The sequence below is a fragment of the Bacillus rossius genome, chromosome 1 (assembly GCF_032445375.1).
Source record: "Bacillus rossius redtenbacheri isolate Brsri chromosome 1, Brsri_v3, whole genome shotgun sequence".
NCBI classification, from domain to species: Eukaryota; Metazoa; Arthropoda; class Insecta; order Phasmatodea; family Bacillidae; genus Bacillus; species Bacillus rossius.
In genome coordinates, this window is record NC_086330.1 from 34742452 (window position 1) to 34760264 (window position 17813).

At 38.7% G+C, this 17813-nt stretch overlaps 1 protein-coding gene across 2 annotated transcripts in view; it reads left to right on the top strand.

Annotated features, from left to right (window-relative positions):
- The first annotated feature begins 3582 nt into the window (after positions 1-3582).
- LOC134534291 (cytosolic 10-formyltetrahydrofolate dehydrogenase) overlaps positions 3583-17813 on the top strand; it is a 51031-nt gene continuing 36800 nt past the window's right edge. Inside the window, exons 1-4 of one of the 2 annotated variants that reach the window (XM_063372625.1) lie at positions 3583-3668; positions 10236-10373; positions 15174-15408; positions 16877-17042. In XM_063372625.1, coding sequence (XP_063228695.1) covers positions 10238-10373; positions 15174-15408; positions 16877-17042 — 537 coding nt within the window. In that variant the 5' untranslated portion in view covers positions 3583-3668; positions 10236-10237. The other variant, XM_063372634.1, reaches the window with a different exon arrangement.

Consider the following 17813-nt stretch of genomic DNA (forward strand, 5'->3'; position numbering starts at 1 on the left):
CCCTGGATCCACCACTGACAGGAGGAAGGACGCTGGCGCTCACGAGGACGACTAGACGGGGAACTCGTCGCAGGCGACGACGACAACACATAAAAATTTGTTTTTCCTGAAACGCCAATAACCTGTTTCGCTGGGATCAGAACGGCGCGACAGACGCGGTGCGAAGGTCGCGTTACTTGCGTTATTGCGAACACGCGAAGGTGTTTTCAACTGCGCGTCGAACCGAAACAAACAACTGGGGTCCAGGGTCTACACTGTTTAAAAAAAAAAAATTCCGCTCGAATTCACGAAGAACGCTGGTTACAAATTATCCATCGATCTTCGTGAATCTCTCGTCATCTTCGTACATTTACGGGTACTAAGTTCATTTACTTTGAAAATGAATCCACAAGCATATTATTGGTAGGGATACGGAAATTTCGCGCAATCATTCAGTCTCAAGTTAGAATGCAAACCATTACACACTAGCAATGTGTTCATAATTAGACAGCAGTTATTTGGACACGCCCCTTCTGCAACCGTGAGCTAACGATGCCCAGCTAGGAGAGAAGTAAGCGAATCAGGTAGTGCCAATTAAAAAAGAAAAAAAATTATTTCATGTAATAGATCACCCAATAGGAAAGTAAATATGGGTTGAGCAAACATATGACTTTGAATTCTACCCTGGGGCTAGACGAATCCGCGATATTTCCTGGTCTCTAATTATTGGTAAACAAGCAAAACCACAAAAAAAAAACATATCAGAACTGCTACAGAAACACAATTATTTCTTCTACGTGTGTGATTGCCCTGTTTGTATCGTAAAACAGAACTCGGGAATCGAAATACGGCGTTGTTTCTATGAAGACCGTTTTTGGTAATGTTATGTCTAACAGTGTACGAGAAAGAAGGGCGGAGGGAGTTCTGGCGTCACGCTACATTTCAAACACTCATGCCTGCACTGCCAACGTTTGCTTTTACAACTGGCTGATTTCTAAGCGAGATACGTTTTGCTCTGCCTGATTCGTTTGCTTCTCTCATAGCTGCACATCGTTGGCTCACGGTCGTGGAAGGGCTTGTCCAAGTAACTGCGGTCCAATCACACACACACATATACACACACAGTGCAATCGTATAAATGTTTGCATGCTAGCTTCAGACCAAACGAATACCTTATATGTCCGTACCTTCACCCCAGGGGCCAAGGGCCTTCACCCAAGGGAGCGCGGCTGAGTCACGAGATTTACTTTCTTAATGCACGAGTTTACCCTGAGAACAGGACGAAACTACAATACTCAATTGCTGCTGGAACTCATTGGAAACATAAAAAGTAAGAATGGACCAATCAAATCCTCAATTCCTCAAATACCATCAAATCGATTCGATATTCAAAGATTTGAAGAAAAATATTAGAGAAAATAAACTAAAATATTCACCACTGATAACCTATGAAGTTTACTACTAATTAAAAATTTTTCTTCATGCCTATCCTGTTAACATTCACAAGATATTTTACTTTTAAGGTGTAATATATATATATACTTATATATATATATAATTACAATATGTATTGATTCTAGAAATAAATGTTTGTGAAACAAACATTTAAAGGGATGAATGTTTCAGCACCATAGTTGATGTTTTTAATTTATTGTTTATTATTTCTTTTTTGAAACCTGACCTGTTTGAGACCTAAATTTCGATTCGAGGGGTGTATTATTGGTACTCGTTGGGATTCGAATTCGAGATTTAGATTCGAAAAAATTGGGATTTGACCCATCACTACTTACAAGTTATACAGTATGGCATGTGCACAGGTTACATTTACAATTATGACCACTGTGAGGTTTACAATTTTTAGATTTTTTAAAAACTGTAGTGTATGTAAATTTATACATTTGATAACGGGGAGATGGTTCTCTTACAAATCTAAATCCCCCCAGCCACTTAGTTTCTTTCGACGGCTCTGCTAGTATTAACAATATTTGTCACCACTACATTCGCACTACATAAACGACAGCAATCATTGTTTACAAGTTGGGTTTACTTGAAATGTTTTAATATATATATCTAATAGGTAGAGACCGGAAAAATTCGCGGTTTCAATGACCTCTAGGATAGACTCCATGATACTCTATGTACTGGGACAAATTGCACCTGCTCATTGGATACTGACTCGTGACACGCGTCAACTGGGATGCTTGTGATTTGATACGGTTTTTGTTGAAGGTTTTGACTGCAAAATGAAATGTGTCAGCTACTTCAGTGCACAGCACGTATTCCTCACAGAAAATGAACGACGTTAACAATTCAATTCAAATTTTTGGCTCCCATTAGACTCGTTCGATACGTGACTCAAACTAGTACGTAGGTACTTCAAATGAAATGTAACAAAACAAACAAAACCGTATACAATTACTTCTTCTAATAAAACAACTAACATTAAATGCATGCATTAAAAATTCCTTACAACTGCAATACAGTCGTTATTTAAACGAATTTCATTATTACAACAACAACTTCATTGACTAAAGTCTTCGAAAAAAAAATTTAAAAAAACCACACGGGTAAACACAGACAATGAATGTCAGTGATTGCGTAAATACGTAGGTATTGTAATGTAAGCTGTAAACTGTTATTTTTTTCGCTAACTAGTTGGAATTAACAAACCTTAATTTCAGGGTTAATTCAGGAACGTCTCAAGTACGTATATGGAAAACATATATTCCTATTTATCACGGGCAAATAATGAATGGCTTCGGCAGCGTAAAAGTACAGGTATTGTAATGAAAGACATAAAATTTTGATTTTTTTTTTTTACAAACTAGTGGGAATTACAAATAAACCATCTCTTACGGAGTAAATATAGTGACGTTTGTATTGCGTGAAAACGAAGTTTTTCGATTTTGTTGAAGTGACAACGTCTAATAAATCGATGAACGCCGGCTGCACGCACGAAAAAGTGTCCCGTAACGCACATTATCCCGTTACGCTGTGTCCCGTTACGCTCATTGTACGCTTGCGCCGCATCTATCTCTCTTACACTCGATTGGAACAACCATCGATTTGACTTTTTCGAGGCACATTAAACTTGAAACACTCCCATTCGTTTCCTACTTTTCCTATCATCGTCCTATCCTTAACAGAATAACACAGATTGGAAGAAGTTAAATAGCAAACATGTATAAAAGTTATATTTAGAATAATCTCTTCGTTAAAGTAATAAACATATTTGAATTAATGAGTGCAAATAAAATAAATTTATCAATTAAATTGTAGATTTCATTTCACTCCTTTTTTGTATCCATACAAAATAGTGATAATTCAATAAAAATGATTCAATTTTATTCATAAAAGTATGCAATCATTTCATCAATGTTTTGCTTTGATGTTGTCATTTTAAACTATCGTCCGTAAACCGACTTTACAGACAACCAATTTTTTTTTTATTTGGTTCTAAAAAGCCGCGACGTCCGATAATTTCTAAAAATATAAGAGGGGAAGTCCTGATTCTAGCTCTGTGGAAACTGGTTCTTCTTTCCTTATCATTTCGCCCGACACAAACAAACGCGCTGCAGCGGCGCCGGCAGCGCCCCTGGCGGCCGCCGAGTCAAGGTCGAGCTCGCGGCTCGCAGCTGACGTAGCCGCAGTCTGTCGGCAGCCGCAGGAGTAGCCGCGCCCCGCTCCAGGTCAGTCAGTCTCGTCAGACCGCGTCCTCCGCGTCTTTTCAGAAAACATTCCCTCGGGAACCAGTAATACTATAGAACAGCACATGATTACGGTTAGTTTTGAATATGTGAAATACGTTTTTTCTCTCTCTCTCGAGATAACACTGACTATTTCTTAACGAAACTAGGATCATAATTTTATAATTTAATTGAATCTTCATTCAAGCATATTTTTTTTAAACTATTAAAAGGATAATCGAATATTCAATAACTGGATTTTTTTTTTGTTTTAGCTAATATCCATAGTTTTGCAACCACCAGGAAGATTATTTCTCACATGATTATCACTGTAGGTGAAAAAAAGTAAAACAGACATAGTTTTGTAAAGAAATATTTGAATTTTTTAAAATATGATGGAAAAAATCTCAAAAAAATAATTTTTAATTTATATTGGATAGCTATTAGAGAACGGTTTACAAATAACTTTAATTATTGAAAGTACTGGGACAACACAAAGCATAAATGCCCGGGTAAGAATCCGAACCCAGTATTACTGCGAACTCTATTTCGAAATGATACAGTTCAGTGGCGTCTCGTCAGGGCAAGCAAGGCAAGCAGTGCTTGCCCAGGCTGTTTCCAGACTATGTATTTTTTAAATAAATATTTTATTCAGAATAGTATTTTACTTTGGCTCGTGCAGTTAGGTGTATGTATTATTTACACTATCTTCTTGGGACCCAATACTGTGCGCTTTAAGAAAAGAACTCGTTGACACACAAAACATGCTGTTTTAGAAGCGTTGCTAGGTTTAGAAGCGCTGGTAGGACCGCTTTCAGCAGGAAGGCTGCCGCAGTAGTTTCCTTTCGGAAGGGGGGTGGCATGGTACAAAGGTTCGAGGAGGGGATTGGCTGTAATTTTTTTTCCTAACCTAACTAAAACTAAGTGTATTTTGGAGGGGTCCGGGTTAGGGAAGGACCTAGGTGCGTCTCAGGCCGAAGCCCATACGCCTAGTCATGCTGGGATTAGCCATGCAGGGAGAGGGTCGCATTCATCATGTGCTAGGAGGGGATTGGCCAGCCATGGCAACGATTGGCGCCATGACTACCTCCCCTCACTCTTAAATCTAGACTATAACTAGAGATAGTTTGGGCCCAGGTAAAACCTGCATAGACGCAGGGAAAACCCTGGGCACATTCATGCGGGATGTAATTTGGCATGCATTAAGTGTAGGAATTTACAGGAGACAGAGGATGGTCTGGATGAAGTGTTGGTCAGAGTAGAAAAGAATCTACCATGCGGGGGTTGGGCACTTGGACTCGTGGTCCGCTTTGCTTTTTATCCAGGACTGAATTTAATGACCAGGGACGCAAGCGCCCCTGGTGGTGAGTGATTACATTGACCACTCACTCCGCCGCCAGTCAGCACCTAAAAAACTAAGAAACTAAGACAGAAAAAAGATAAATGACTTACAAACTTGGCATTTCGTTACGAAATATGCAAACACCCAACTCAGGGATGGAGGTGCAGTGCTTAAGATAAAACTAAAATAATGGTTGGCTGTAAAAACACGTTGTAGAAGCTACGAAGGTAACGCTTTCTTGCCGAACTGAAGCGAACATGGCCGAAGCAGACGGTGGAATTCTTCCGCCGACTGCTTCGGAATGGAATGATTGACGTGCCAGTTTCTTGGTACACGTACCAGTTAACAGAGTTTCTGATCACGTATTAAGATAATTTCTTTTGAGCTGGTACGAAAAGTACCAACATTTAATTTGTACTATTTTAGTACATTTTTGTGAGGTTCTTCTCTTTATTTTAAGTACTTACTTTGCCATGTGTTGTCTGTTTATATATGTTGTACCAGATATCGATGATACTACACTCCCACTAAGTATATAAATAATGTAGAGTAGGTATTTTAATATCAGAATAATGTATGTCAAACATTATTATTTTTCAAAAATAATTTATAATTTAAAAAAAAAATGTAAATTGTTCTACCTGTGGAATAGTCAATATTCAGTTCAAAAAACTACTGAAATAGCACCCTTTTGTACCTTGAAATCCATATTTTCCCGGGGAGGGCCCCCGTACCCCCCCCCCCCCCCCCCCGGTCGTGTTTTGGGGTGAACGGAGTTGTTGCTTCCCCTCATGTAAACCTCACGCCTCGCCACTGATACAGTTAATATATATATATATATATATATATATATAATTTTGCATAAATATATCTGTTCCACGTAAAATATATCTGAACCCGGAGGTAAATGACACCATGTTCACTTGTTTATGAAACAGAGTTGGCACAATTGTCACATAGAATTATATCTTGAAAATAGCATGTTTGTGTGTAAATAATGCAAATAATAAAGTGTTAAGTTTTCACAATACAATTTCTATTGCTAGCGAAGAAATGTGAAAATAGTCAACAAATCAGCGGTCCTCCCTGGAAAAATTAAAAATCTATGACTTGGTTTTCTTTACCTCCAGGCAACAGATATGTGTTTATTTAGAGTTGTTTAAAACATTTAAGTTCATTTTTCTTATTTTCACCATATATATATCCTGAATATGTTACGTTCATTTTTTTTAATTAATCCAATATTATTTGTAATTTTGAAATTTAATCGCACGTTTCCGCGCATAGTGGAAGCGGAAGACGCGATGGCGAAATGTTCCAGGATATCCGTCATCATTTTCGTGATCCGTTTCCGTGTCATTGTAGAACGGGCATAATGAAGAGTTTTTATGTGTTGAATTATTACGTTTATTCACTCCTTCATTCATTCGATTTAGACTCCGAAATCTGCGCACTCCTAAAAACACGCTCGCCTGTTACTCGTCCCGAGACGTGAATCCCAAGACCGAACGTAAACGATGGAATTTGTCAAACAACGCGACAGCGAGAAGCTCGCAGCACGACATGAATGCTTGTGATCTCTAGGCTACACGCTGACCAGTGAATAGGGGCGGGAATCGCGGGTTCAGTGACCTCTGGGATTGTCTCCACAGTCCTTATACGTGCTCGGGAAAACGCCTCCTGTTCATCAGGCTGCTGACTCGCAGGGATGCCTCAACTGGTTAGCTCGTGGTAACGGTACTGCTTTGGGCGGGACATTTCTCATTGGCCCAGAGTCCTCGATCCCAAACCGTGAGGGAATCACGCAGAAGCTGTCCAAAGTTCCAAAGTTAAAAGTATCTGAATTTCAGACCTTCACCGAAAGTAAACCCCAGATGTTTGCAGGCCCTGTTGACGACCACGGAAGATGACGCGGCAGTTCTGTCCAGAACAATTTCGACCGATCGTGGAACGAGCGGTGCACGCTAGTGATGTAACGAATATACGCATTCGCTTTTGCGAATATTCGCATAGTTATTGACGTCAATATTTTGCGAATAAGAATATCAGTGAAATATCATATATCTTCTAAAATGTAAAAATAATATTAAATAAGACAAAAATATCTATTTCTTAGGATTTTCATTATAAAAGTTTTTTCTTACTTCTTTTTGTTTTTGATAACTTAAGTTTTTTTTCACTAAGGTAATTTGCACTTAGATCTTTTGTCAGCCTTTACTTGAAAAAAAGTTAATAGGAAATAAAGCTTTTGACGTAGTATTATAAATAATTAAGTTTTCATTAGAAAACAAATCAACATACAAAAAATATTCTTCTTTTAAAATATATCAGTCTGTACTTACACATTATTTTGAAATTTATTGTTTTAAATAATCAACTTCTTTTAAGAAACTAAAAAAAAAATATTAATTTAAACAAAAACGTTTTTCTTCTCTGAAACGTTTATGCTTATTTACTTTTAGTGTTATAAATAATCGACGTCTTTTAAAATATACGCGTTCGGATTCGCATATGCGATCATCGGCGACAGAGATTCGCATTCGCTTTCGAGAATACTTAAAAACTGACATTCGATACGCGACTTGCACACCCGCACACGCCAGCGTCAGGAGCGCGCGTGGGAGAATTACGTCAGCTGGAGTCCTCGGTGTGGCCGCGGTCGGCGACACACCGCCCTCTAGTCGCGAGGATCGCGGGTTCGATCCCAGCATCTGGAAAAATTTACGAGCCTCCAAGTGTTCCGGAGGCCACTATAACCTCGGAGCTACCGTAGACTGAAGCCTGTGTGCACTAAGGTGATCGCTAAGGGCGACTATTGCTCGCGCATCACACGTCTCGCAGCCTCTACGCGCCAGGCATAGAACTGGCGTGCAGGACTCGCGGCGGTAGCGCGCCTCCAAGAGACATCAATAATTCATGGTGGAATATTAAAGATAAAGACTCCCTGCACATCCCTATACCACTTACAATTCTGTGTTGTGAATTTTTGACGTGACAACTTCTAATAAATCGATGAACGCCGGCTGCACGCACGAAAAAAGTGTCCCGTTACAAACATTTTTCCGTTACGATGTGTCCCGTTACGCTCATTGTTCCGTTACGCTGTGTCCCGTTACAGAATAAACCACGAGATTTGAAAAACTACTCATGACCGAGTTGGGAAATTTTTACGAAGAAAAAAAAAGGAAGACAAAAGATCATCTAAGAATACTCTGAGGGTGGATGAGTATTTATGGTCATTTTAAACTGAATTTTTTAGAATATTGAAATTGGCCAAAAAAGTGTTAAGAACCAGCACTTCACATTTATTTCCATTTCTCCGTCGTATAATGTGATTGCTACCGCTGAAATCTCATAGTTGCCCTACGCACGACGAGAAGACTGCGCGCCGGTCCAGAGGCGATACCGCCTCACCAAACCATTGGCGTAGCTGTGTTCATAAAGTTGGGGGGGGGGGGGGGGGGACAAATAATGATTTTGATGTCATGTAAACCCATTCCCCTCTTACTAAGACGGGGGGGCCGGGGGTCCTCCACCGGAAAATTTTGATTTTAAAAGTGCAAAATAGCGCTTTTTAAGCAGTTTTTGTATCTAACCATTGGATACATCGATGTTAAAATTATTATTGTTTCCTTAAGATAAAATTTGATGAGTGAAGAAATTACAAATAAAGTTGGGCAGAATAATATTATAAAATAAAAATATCACGGTCTAGAAAGTTGGGGGGGGGGGGGGGACAGTCCCCTCCACCCAAAAAGTTCAGGGGGACACGTCCCCCCTGTCCCCCCCGGTTCCTACGCCCCTGCACTGAACACTGATACGCCCGTGGACCAGGCGACCTGCGCCCCGGAGCGGTCCCTGGAACTCACCGCGCGGACGCGAGCGCCGGGTGTGGAAATAGCCTGGCCGTGTGGCCCGCTGACCGACTGCCGCGCGGTCGTCGACCCGCTTCCCGGCCTTGTGCTCCCCTTTCTGCACGCCTGCACCGCGGCTCGGCCTTCCCACGTCCAAACACCTCTGTGCTTGTGGTTCAGCTCGAATTGTGGGAAATTTAATTTAAAAGCGGCCAGAGTACGTTTTACACTACCACATTCATATACTGTTGACATCATAGCGAAATAAAAAAAGTGCGAAAATTTCTTTGTTTATTTGTGAATAGGTATCTCAAAACGCACAAGATAAATAAATTTGGTTGGATGAATCCAGATTCGGATTCAGCACCACACAAAACATAGGTAATAATAATAAAACCGACTACTGGATATTTTTGAAATGTGTGACTACCATTTGCCTGTATTAATTTTCACCAGAGACCAATTGCATCGAGTATGGATTAGCTATTCCAGTTGTTGACTATTCCCTTGCTTCGGGTGACCTTAAGGGATGGATAGCTGAGGCAGAAGGAAGCTTCGAAAGATAACACCTTCCATGCATCGTTAGAAATCACTGCGATTTTAGGGGATAATTTTCTTTTTCTCCGACGAATAATGCAACTCAAATAAACGAATGGTTCTTCGCAGTCCCAGGACAGTGCATCTTTTTATAAAAAACAACGCCCCGATTCCCAATTCCGAGTTTTGTGTTCATTGTACACTACTCTTTGTACAGTCTTACGGCCTACAGTCTTCATATGGTTACCACCTTCTTGACTTGATGTAAGCTTTTGGACATACGCCATTGCTAAACACATGTATGTCTGTAGAAGAAAACTTCAAAAAACAGAAAGACAAAAAAAAATGTAGTCGCACCCGTGTTTTCGTACCATGTGCGTCTCTGCCTGAGGACGGGAGCAGATAGCAGTTCCCGAAACGTCGCTAGTTTCTGTTTTGGAAAACTATTGTGTTTGTTTCGTCTTTTCGTTTTGTTGTGTTTTCGTCTCGTTTCAAATGTTGTGCTGAATTTTTTGGGGTTCAATTAATCATTTGTGTTTTTTTTTTTTGTTTTTTTTTCGTTTCTTCGTTCTCTTAGTCCAATTTTCTTTGTTTTTCTTTGTTTGTTGACCATATTCCTGTTATGGAATATTGTGTGGTGTATATATCCTGTTGACAACAGCAATTTTATTTTTGCTTTTTTGTGTTTTTGTCTTTCGTTTTTTTGAAGTTTTCTTCTACAGACATACATGTGTTTAGCAATGGCGTATGTCCAAAAGCTTACATCAAGTCACGCACTCCCATTGCACGAATCTTTCAAAGATGATACCACCTTGTTTATTTTATTTTATTTTCTAGACATGAGCAGCCTGAAAGTAGCCATCATCGGCCAGAGCACCTTCGCCGCCGAGGTGTACAAGCTGCTGAAGAAGAATGGCCACACCGTCGTCGGGGTGTTCACGATCCCCGACAAGAACAACCGGGAGGATCCCCTCGGTGAGTGGGCGGCGTCCGTCGCGCTCGCTCGCGTCACACACACGCGGCGCACGAGACGTTACGCAACGCCGCAACGATACGGAACAGCGAGATAAAGTTTTCCATTATCGTCAGCATGGCTGAGGTCAACACAACAGCTCTGATCAAGGTTGCCACTCTCGCAGAAATGAAGTACCAACCAGCAGGGGCGCAACAACTAAATTTCCAAAGGGGGGCAATATACCTTTTTATAAAGAATCATCGATTCCCCCTATTGAAGCGGGGGGGGGGGGGGGGGGGTCCGGGGGTCCTCCCCCGAGAAAATTTGTATTTCAAGATGGAAAATGGTGCTATTTAAGCAGTTTTATTATCTAAAAATTGATTACACAGCACTTTCTTTGCCCCCGTTTGCCCCCACTTCAAGGTTTCAGAGGGGTGGCGAAATACCCCTGGCAAACAGGATCCCGCGCTTTGTTTTACTTATTTGTCTAGTGTTCCGTTAAATACATTAATGGGAAAATGAAACTTAAAATTTACTTGCGTGTTAATTAAAATACTGGCCAGTGAAAATTTCAATTATTTTATTGCCACGTATAGTTAGGCGATTACACCGAAATTTCGATCGCAAGAATTTATAAAACCGACCCGAAGAAATTTTATCAAGAAAAAATATTAAAATTTCTTAAGATAAATTAGAAAAATAAAGGTCGTCCGAAGTTAAGTTTCTTGACGGCTTTAAATTTTGTTTCAAATAATTGATTTTTCTAATTTTTCCAGAGAGGGCCTCCATTAAATTAAATAGCTCAGGGCTCCGCAAATTCTAGGATCATTATTGGTACCAACTTTCACTTGCACTTTTTTACTAACACAGACAACCACGTGAATTTGTTTTCGAACACTATTGGCAGAAGAACAGTGGCAATTGGTATTTCTGTTGAGATCCGTCAAATTGATGCTAAGCTACATGGTACAGCCTATAAACTAATATTTGCTATTAAAATATTTTACGACTGGTTGTGCCTACGACTTCGCTCACGCGGAATAGTTTTAGAGCAAGTCGAGCAAAAGCAAAACAAGAAGTGTGTATTGAGGAAACTACGTAACTTAAAGAAATAAAAAAAAGTCCTAGACGTTACTTCACGACATATATTATTGCTATGATATATTTCATCAAGATACTTGGAATGTTTTTGCGCGATGCTGCAACAAATTAATAGATAAACAAAAAATTAAAAAAAATGGGGTTTTGGTCTCTATTACTTCTAAATACCAAATCTATCACTATTTTAAAATATTTATCCCTCGTACAGACACTACTCTTTATAGTTTTATTATTTGTACATATATTTAACTCTAAGTCATGGTTATGAAACATATGACCCTGTTTATACGAATGTAATGGTTTTTGACTGTCGTTAACGACATACCTATTTTAAAGCCAGAATCGTAAACTATCCTCAAGAAAGAAAGTTTACATTTCCACAGAATACTTATGTATCTGACCCCAACTCCAAAATTAGAAGTTAAAATTTTGTAAACTCGTTCCTCCCATATTACTGAGAGCACTGAAGAGGAAAAACTTGAGATCCCATTAAAAATATTTTTTTTTTACACATTATCAAACCTTGGATGTTCCATCGCATAAACAAACGTGAAATCAGATGAGAGTTCAGATCGAAAACGTCGCATAAGTTGCCTTCAGCAGCTTAAAAAGAAAAAAAAATAGATAAATTTCCTTTGTGACATTCTTTCCACACGCCTACGTTTCCATCATCGTTATCACTTGAACAATTTTACTAACCTCTCTTCTGTTTTCCCCCGGTTTTCTCGATTCGTTTGCTATATTTTCTCCAGCCTTGGCCGTAATCTTACCACCTTTGGACTACCACTCCCACTGCTATCCTATAAAAATTATCTACATCTGTGGAGGTTCATTGATTACATTTGCAATATTCCTTCAAATAAAAATAAATATGATCACCAGAGAAAACCCAACCACATACAATTTTCAATGTCAGGACTGTGTTTATCAAACCCTCTGTGAGTGTGGTTGCACGCACATAGGAAAAATCGACAGAGCACTTTCAACACGCATTAAGACACACAAAAGCAATTTGAGGAGAAGGACGAAACTCTAAAATCTAGACTTGCAGAACGTGCCAGCAATATCAGTCATATAATACGCTGGGACAATGATACTCCTCATACAGAAAGAACACCCAGTTGAAAAAAAAAAGCATTTATTGTGAACGAACGATAACAATTGTATCAGTCAACAAAGTAAAAAAATAAAAAATAAATATATGGAGACCTTTAATCAAAACAAATTTACTACTAAAATGAATACCAAATAATTTATTCTCGCACCAAGACACCAGCCAATAACATTAGCTCTCAGGTTCACGGCCAATCAGATGACAGCTCACCTGCCATTGGTAGAGCCATGAGCGGTGGGAATGACGTATCTCCAAAAAATTTTCAATAAAAATTATATGTAGTTAGGGGAGGCAGGATTGAAGAACCAAATTTGGTAGGGCTTTTTAGGTTCACACGAAAGTACCATTACAAAAGGTCTATATATAGAGTTAATTGATAACGAGTGAGATTCGATTAAGGGGTTGAAGTGACAGTTCAGCTTCGAGAAAACAGGAGAGGCGGAAAAATTACGAATATACTAACAATTATATCGCATACAAGGAATCAAACTTCAGAAAACTAAGAGAAATGTAGCTACTCTGAAATGTAAATGGCGGTTCATCAAAAAGCAAAATAAAAGAACATAAGTACATCATATTTAGAATATTAGCGAAGAACGCTTTCGTGCAAGCGGAGCTGAAATATACGATTTAATTTAAAATAAATAAAAAAAGGTACTGAAGATGTAACATTATCTGTCTGATTTCTAGGTAACTGTAAGAAGACACTCTTTTGGTGATTACCTACGTTTAGCCTACACTTCCAACAAATACCATCTTTAGAACATAGACAGTTGTGTTGGAGTACAGCCGTTGTGTTATGCAACAGACATTACTGTCCCACATGTGGGTTGCAGCATCTGAGGTGATGATAGTTTTGCCTCTCTCGCCAGCCAAAATTTGTGGTCGGTTTACACAATTCCTAAGTACATATTTTTTTTTTACGTTTAAAGTTAAAAATTAATAATAATTAATCAAAAAGAGGCTATTTTTTTTTCAGCACAGACATGTCTCGCATAAATAGGCTGGCTACTCCTTTTTCTTTCTTTCAGTGATGGTGTTATTTGGGAGAGACATTTAATAACCTATGGTATGTCATGCTTGTTAAGTAATGCAGACATGCATTGTTCTATTTGAAATAGTTTTAAGATTTTAATTAACGCGTTTTCAGCTACTTTTTTATAAGAGCTTTTATTTAGAATAAACAATTTGTTCCTACTCATTCACCGTGTTTTGTAATATACTTACGTTACGTTCCACTGTGTAGAATAATATCATCCATAACTTTGGACGGGGTTTGTAGGATAAATATTAGTAGCTGTGTTCAAACAGCTTTCGTATAACTCAAGTTTTAAATATTATTTTACTAAGGTTTTCTGGTTGAATTAGGTATAGTGTGTGTTTTTTGTTTAAATAATGTGTTTCAGTTTTACCCCGGCCTCCTGAGCTAAGCAAGGTTAAAGAGGGTTTACAGTGCATTTAGGCGTTAAGACGAGAAATTTGTGGGACATAACAGTTTATTCACGCCTGTCCTCTTAACAGTGTAGGCCTATATCTATAACTTTTATAATCATTAAAAATATAATATACGTATGTCTTAGAAAAAAAATGTGAATGAGTATTTCGGTACTCGCCAGAGATGTGTAACATCTAACCGCGGAAAATGAGAAAAATTCATGTGTTCTCATTTTGCAAATAAACTTATAACACGAAATTTAACGTATAATTCTTTAAAATAATGCCGAAGAGTAATAAATATACGTAAATTGTGATTTCAAACCAAATTTCTGGACGCAAATCACTCGTAGTTTCTGAACGCGACGCTAGAATTCGCTGCCATATCAGCTACGTGTCGCCTATCGAATCTTGCCATTTGTAGTCCGAAAATTTAAACAATGTACTATATAAAAAAAAGGGTTCCAATAAAAGTGAAAACTGCTTGAAATAAATACTAAACCTCAGCTTTTAACCTGATTTTCAACAAGGAATTTTATTAAAATGCTGTCCATCTTGTTAAAACTTTTAAAACAGTTAACACTGTCTTTCCCTTTATATATGCGAACTTGGGTTCGCGCCATCCGCCCACAGATGGCTGCACTGTGATTACACATTTTTCGTTCCATAGGCGACTTCCGTTCCCATTCAGAGAAATTTGCTCCTACAAAATGCCGTACATCGAGACAGTGGCGTAGCCAGGATTTGTGTATGGGGGGTGTTAAGAAGCATAGCTCCCCCCCCCCCCCGTATTAAAGCGGGGAGTCCGGGGGTCCTCCCCCGGGAAAATTTGGATTTTAAGGTGTAAAATAGTGCTATTTTAGCAGTTTTCGGTTCTTAAATTTAAATATTGTAATGATAAAAATTGTATTAATTTTAATATGAAATTTGTTTGAGTGATGAATAAGAAATTAATTAAAGATTTGGTGCTAAGGGGGCGAGGCGTTTGAACCCCTACCCCTCCCCCCCCCCCCCACACACACACACACACTGGCTACGCCCCTGCGATCGAGAGCCAAGATGATGTACATCTTAAAACGTGTTTTGAATATAGAAATAACTACTGATAATTTCATGAGGTACACAAGGGTGGTAATGCGGTAGTAAAACACGTGTTGTGATCGTTCCGCAGCCACGACGGCCGCCGCGGAGAACGTGCCCGTGTTCAAGGTGAGGGCCTGGCGCAAAGCCGGGAAGGCCATACCGGAAGTGCTCGAGCAGTACAAGAGGGTCGGCGCCGAACTCAACGTGCTGCCGTTCTGCTCGCAGTTCATCCCGATGGACGTGATCAACTACCCCAAGCACAAGAGCATCTGCTACCACCCGTCGATACTGCCCAAGCACCGGGGCGTGAGTTCCATCAACTGGTGAGTGCTTGCCACCGCGTCACGTGCACAAGCTTCCAGTTGATTGCAATCTGCAGTGCACCTTCAAACAATAAACTATATTTTTTTTTTGTAAATCCAACAGAAATATTCATGTGAAATTACAGGTATTTGTTAATATTTATACATCCATACGAAAACAACCGCATCACTACAAAATAAAGAGTTCTCGGTAATACTGGGATCGTATTATTACCCGGACACTTGTGCTTTATTTTGTCTCAGTACCTCCAATAGTTAAAGTTATTTTTAAACAGATCCCTGAATATTATTGCAATATTAACGGCGCACATTAATAAACATAATAAAACAAAATAAAGTCCAATTATTAAAAGTTATATTATCTTTACCATGGTTTTTTTTTTTAATATATGCTGGAATAACACAAACATTAAAGTATAAAATTATGTGACATTCAGTATTATGTAGAAAAACGTATTTAATATATGCAAAAAATAACCATAGACATGTGTTGTACAAAGTTACAATATATTTCTTGTAGTACAGTGTAGAAAAGGTTTTATCTGTTTGAGGATAATTAACAGTCACAGCGACTCAAGGTTAAATTTTAATCTTGTGTGTGTGTCTGTGTATAGCTATATATATATATATATATATATATATATATATAATGGAAACAATACTGGATATTTCTTGTCGAGCTTAAGAGAATTGGCGAATAATTTAACATTTTGATTGATGTTTTATTCAAGCATAACGTTTTTAAACCACGGGAAAATAAAAGTATATAAAACAATTTGACTTTCATTTGTTTTGTTTTATTACGCTCATTAATGCACGCAGTTAATATTGGGAAGCTATTCAGGGAACGGCTTACAAATAACTTTAACAAATTTAGGTCCTGGAAAAACACAAAGCATAAAAACTACGTAGGCTAGAATTCGAACCAAGATTTACTGCGAACATAATTTTTTTTGTACAAATTTTGCAATTTTTATTTTTAAATTTGTTGTCTGTAATGTCGGTTCACGGACGATAGTTTAACGTGACAACGTCATAACAAAACATTGACGAAATGATTGCATACTTTATGAATAAAATTGAATCATTTTTTATTTTAATAATAAAAAAATAAATACTTGAAATTATACTAGTAATCAGATTTTTTAAAATGCAAGAATAATTAATCTTTATTGCCGAAATTGTTGTAATAAAGCAATGAAAACCACATTAACTTTACACTTCACTTTATAAACAGTCGAGTGGAAGAAAGAGATTAGATGCGGTGAAAGCGTACAATGAGCGTAACGGGACACAGCGTTACGGGAAAATGCGCGTAACGGGACACTTTTTTAGTGCGTGCAGCCGGCGTTCATTGATTCATTAGACGTTGTCACGTCAAAAATAAAACTTGTGTTTGGTTTCAGTAAAGTTGTAACAAGTGGACACCTGACGTGCACGCGTGTGTAGACGACGACGCTGGTTGCAGGACGCTGATCTGCGGCGACAAGGAGGCGGGCTTCTCGGTGTTCTGGGCGGACGACGGCCTGGACACTGGCCCGCTGCTCCTGCAGAGGACCTGCCCCGTCGAGCCGAACGACACCGTCGACAGCCTCTACAACCGGTTCCTCTACCCGGAGGGCATAAAGTCCATGGTGCGTGGCTGCGCGTCGCTGCTCGTCCCGCTCCGCAGAGCCTCACTCAAACAATCAATCAATATATATATATATATATATATATATATATATATATATATATTGCAGGGGCGCAACAACAGGGGGGGGCAAGGGTATTTTGCCCCCCCCCCTTCTGAAACCTTGAAGTGGTAGCAAACGGGGGCAAAGAAAGTGCTGTGTAATCAATTTTGAGATAATAAAACTGCTTAAATAGCACTATTTTCCACCTTGAAATACAAATTTCCCCGGGGGAGGCACCCCGGACCCCCCGCTTCAATAGGGGGATCGATGATTCTTTATAAAAAGGTATATGCCCCCCCCTTTGGAAATTTAGTTGTTGCGCCCCTGTATATATGCCCGTCCACGAAATATTTTGCAAAAATCAAACATTAAAAATAAAATAAAAAGGTTTTAGCGAAAGAAAAAAAAATATTTTTTTTGTGTCTTCATATTGTAATAGACATACAAAGATCGCGTTATTGTTTGAAGGTGAGCTCTTATTGTATGTAATTAATTATAACTTTTAATAACAAATTTAATTAGGTCAATAACAGATTGACCAACTCCCTTCCCCGCAAAAAAAATTGATAAAAATACTGAAAAATCGAATGATCTAACTAAACGTAATTTGAACAGAAGGTTAAATGTTGTTGCGGCCAAGTAACAAAATACATTTTTATTTGTTTGTGTAAAAGCATAGGTATGGATTCTAGCCTGACACCAGAATATAACGCGATTTATGCAGATCTC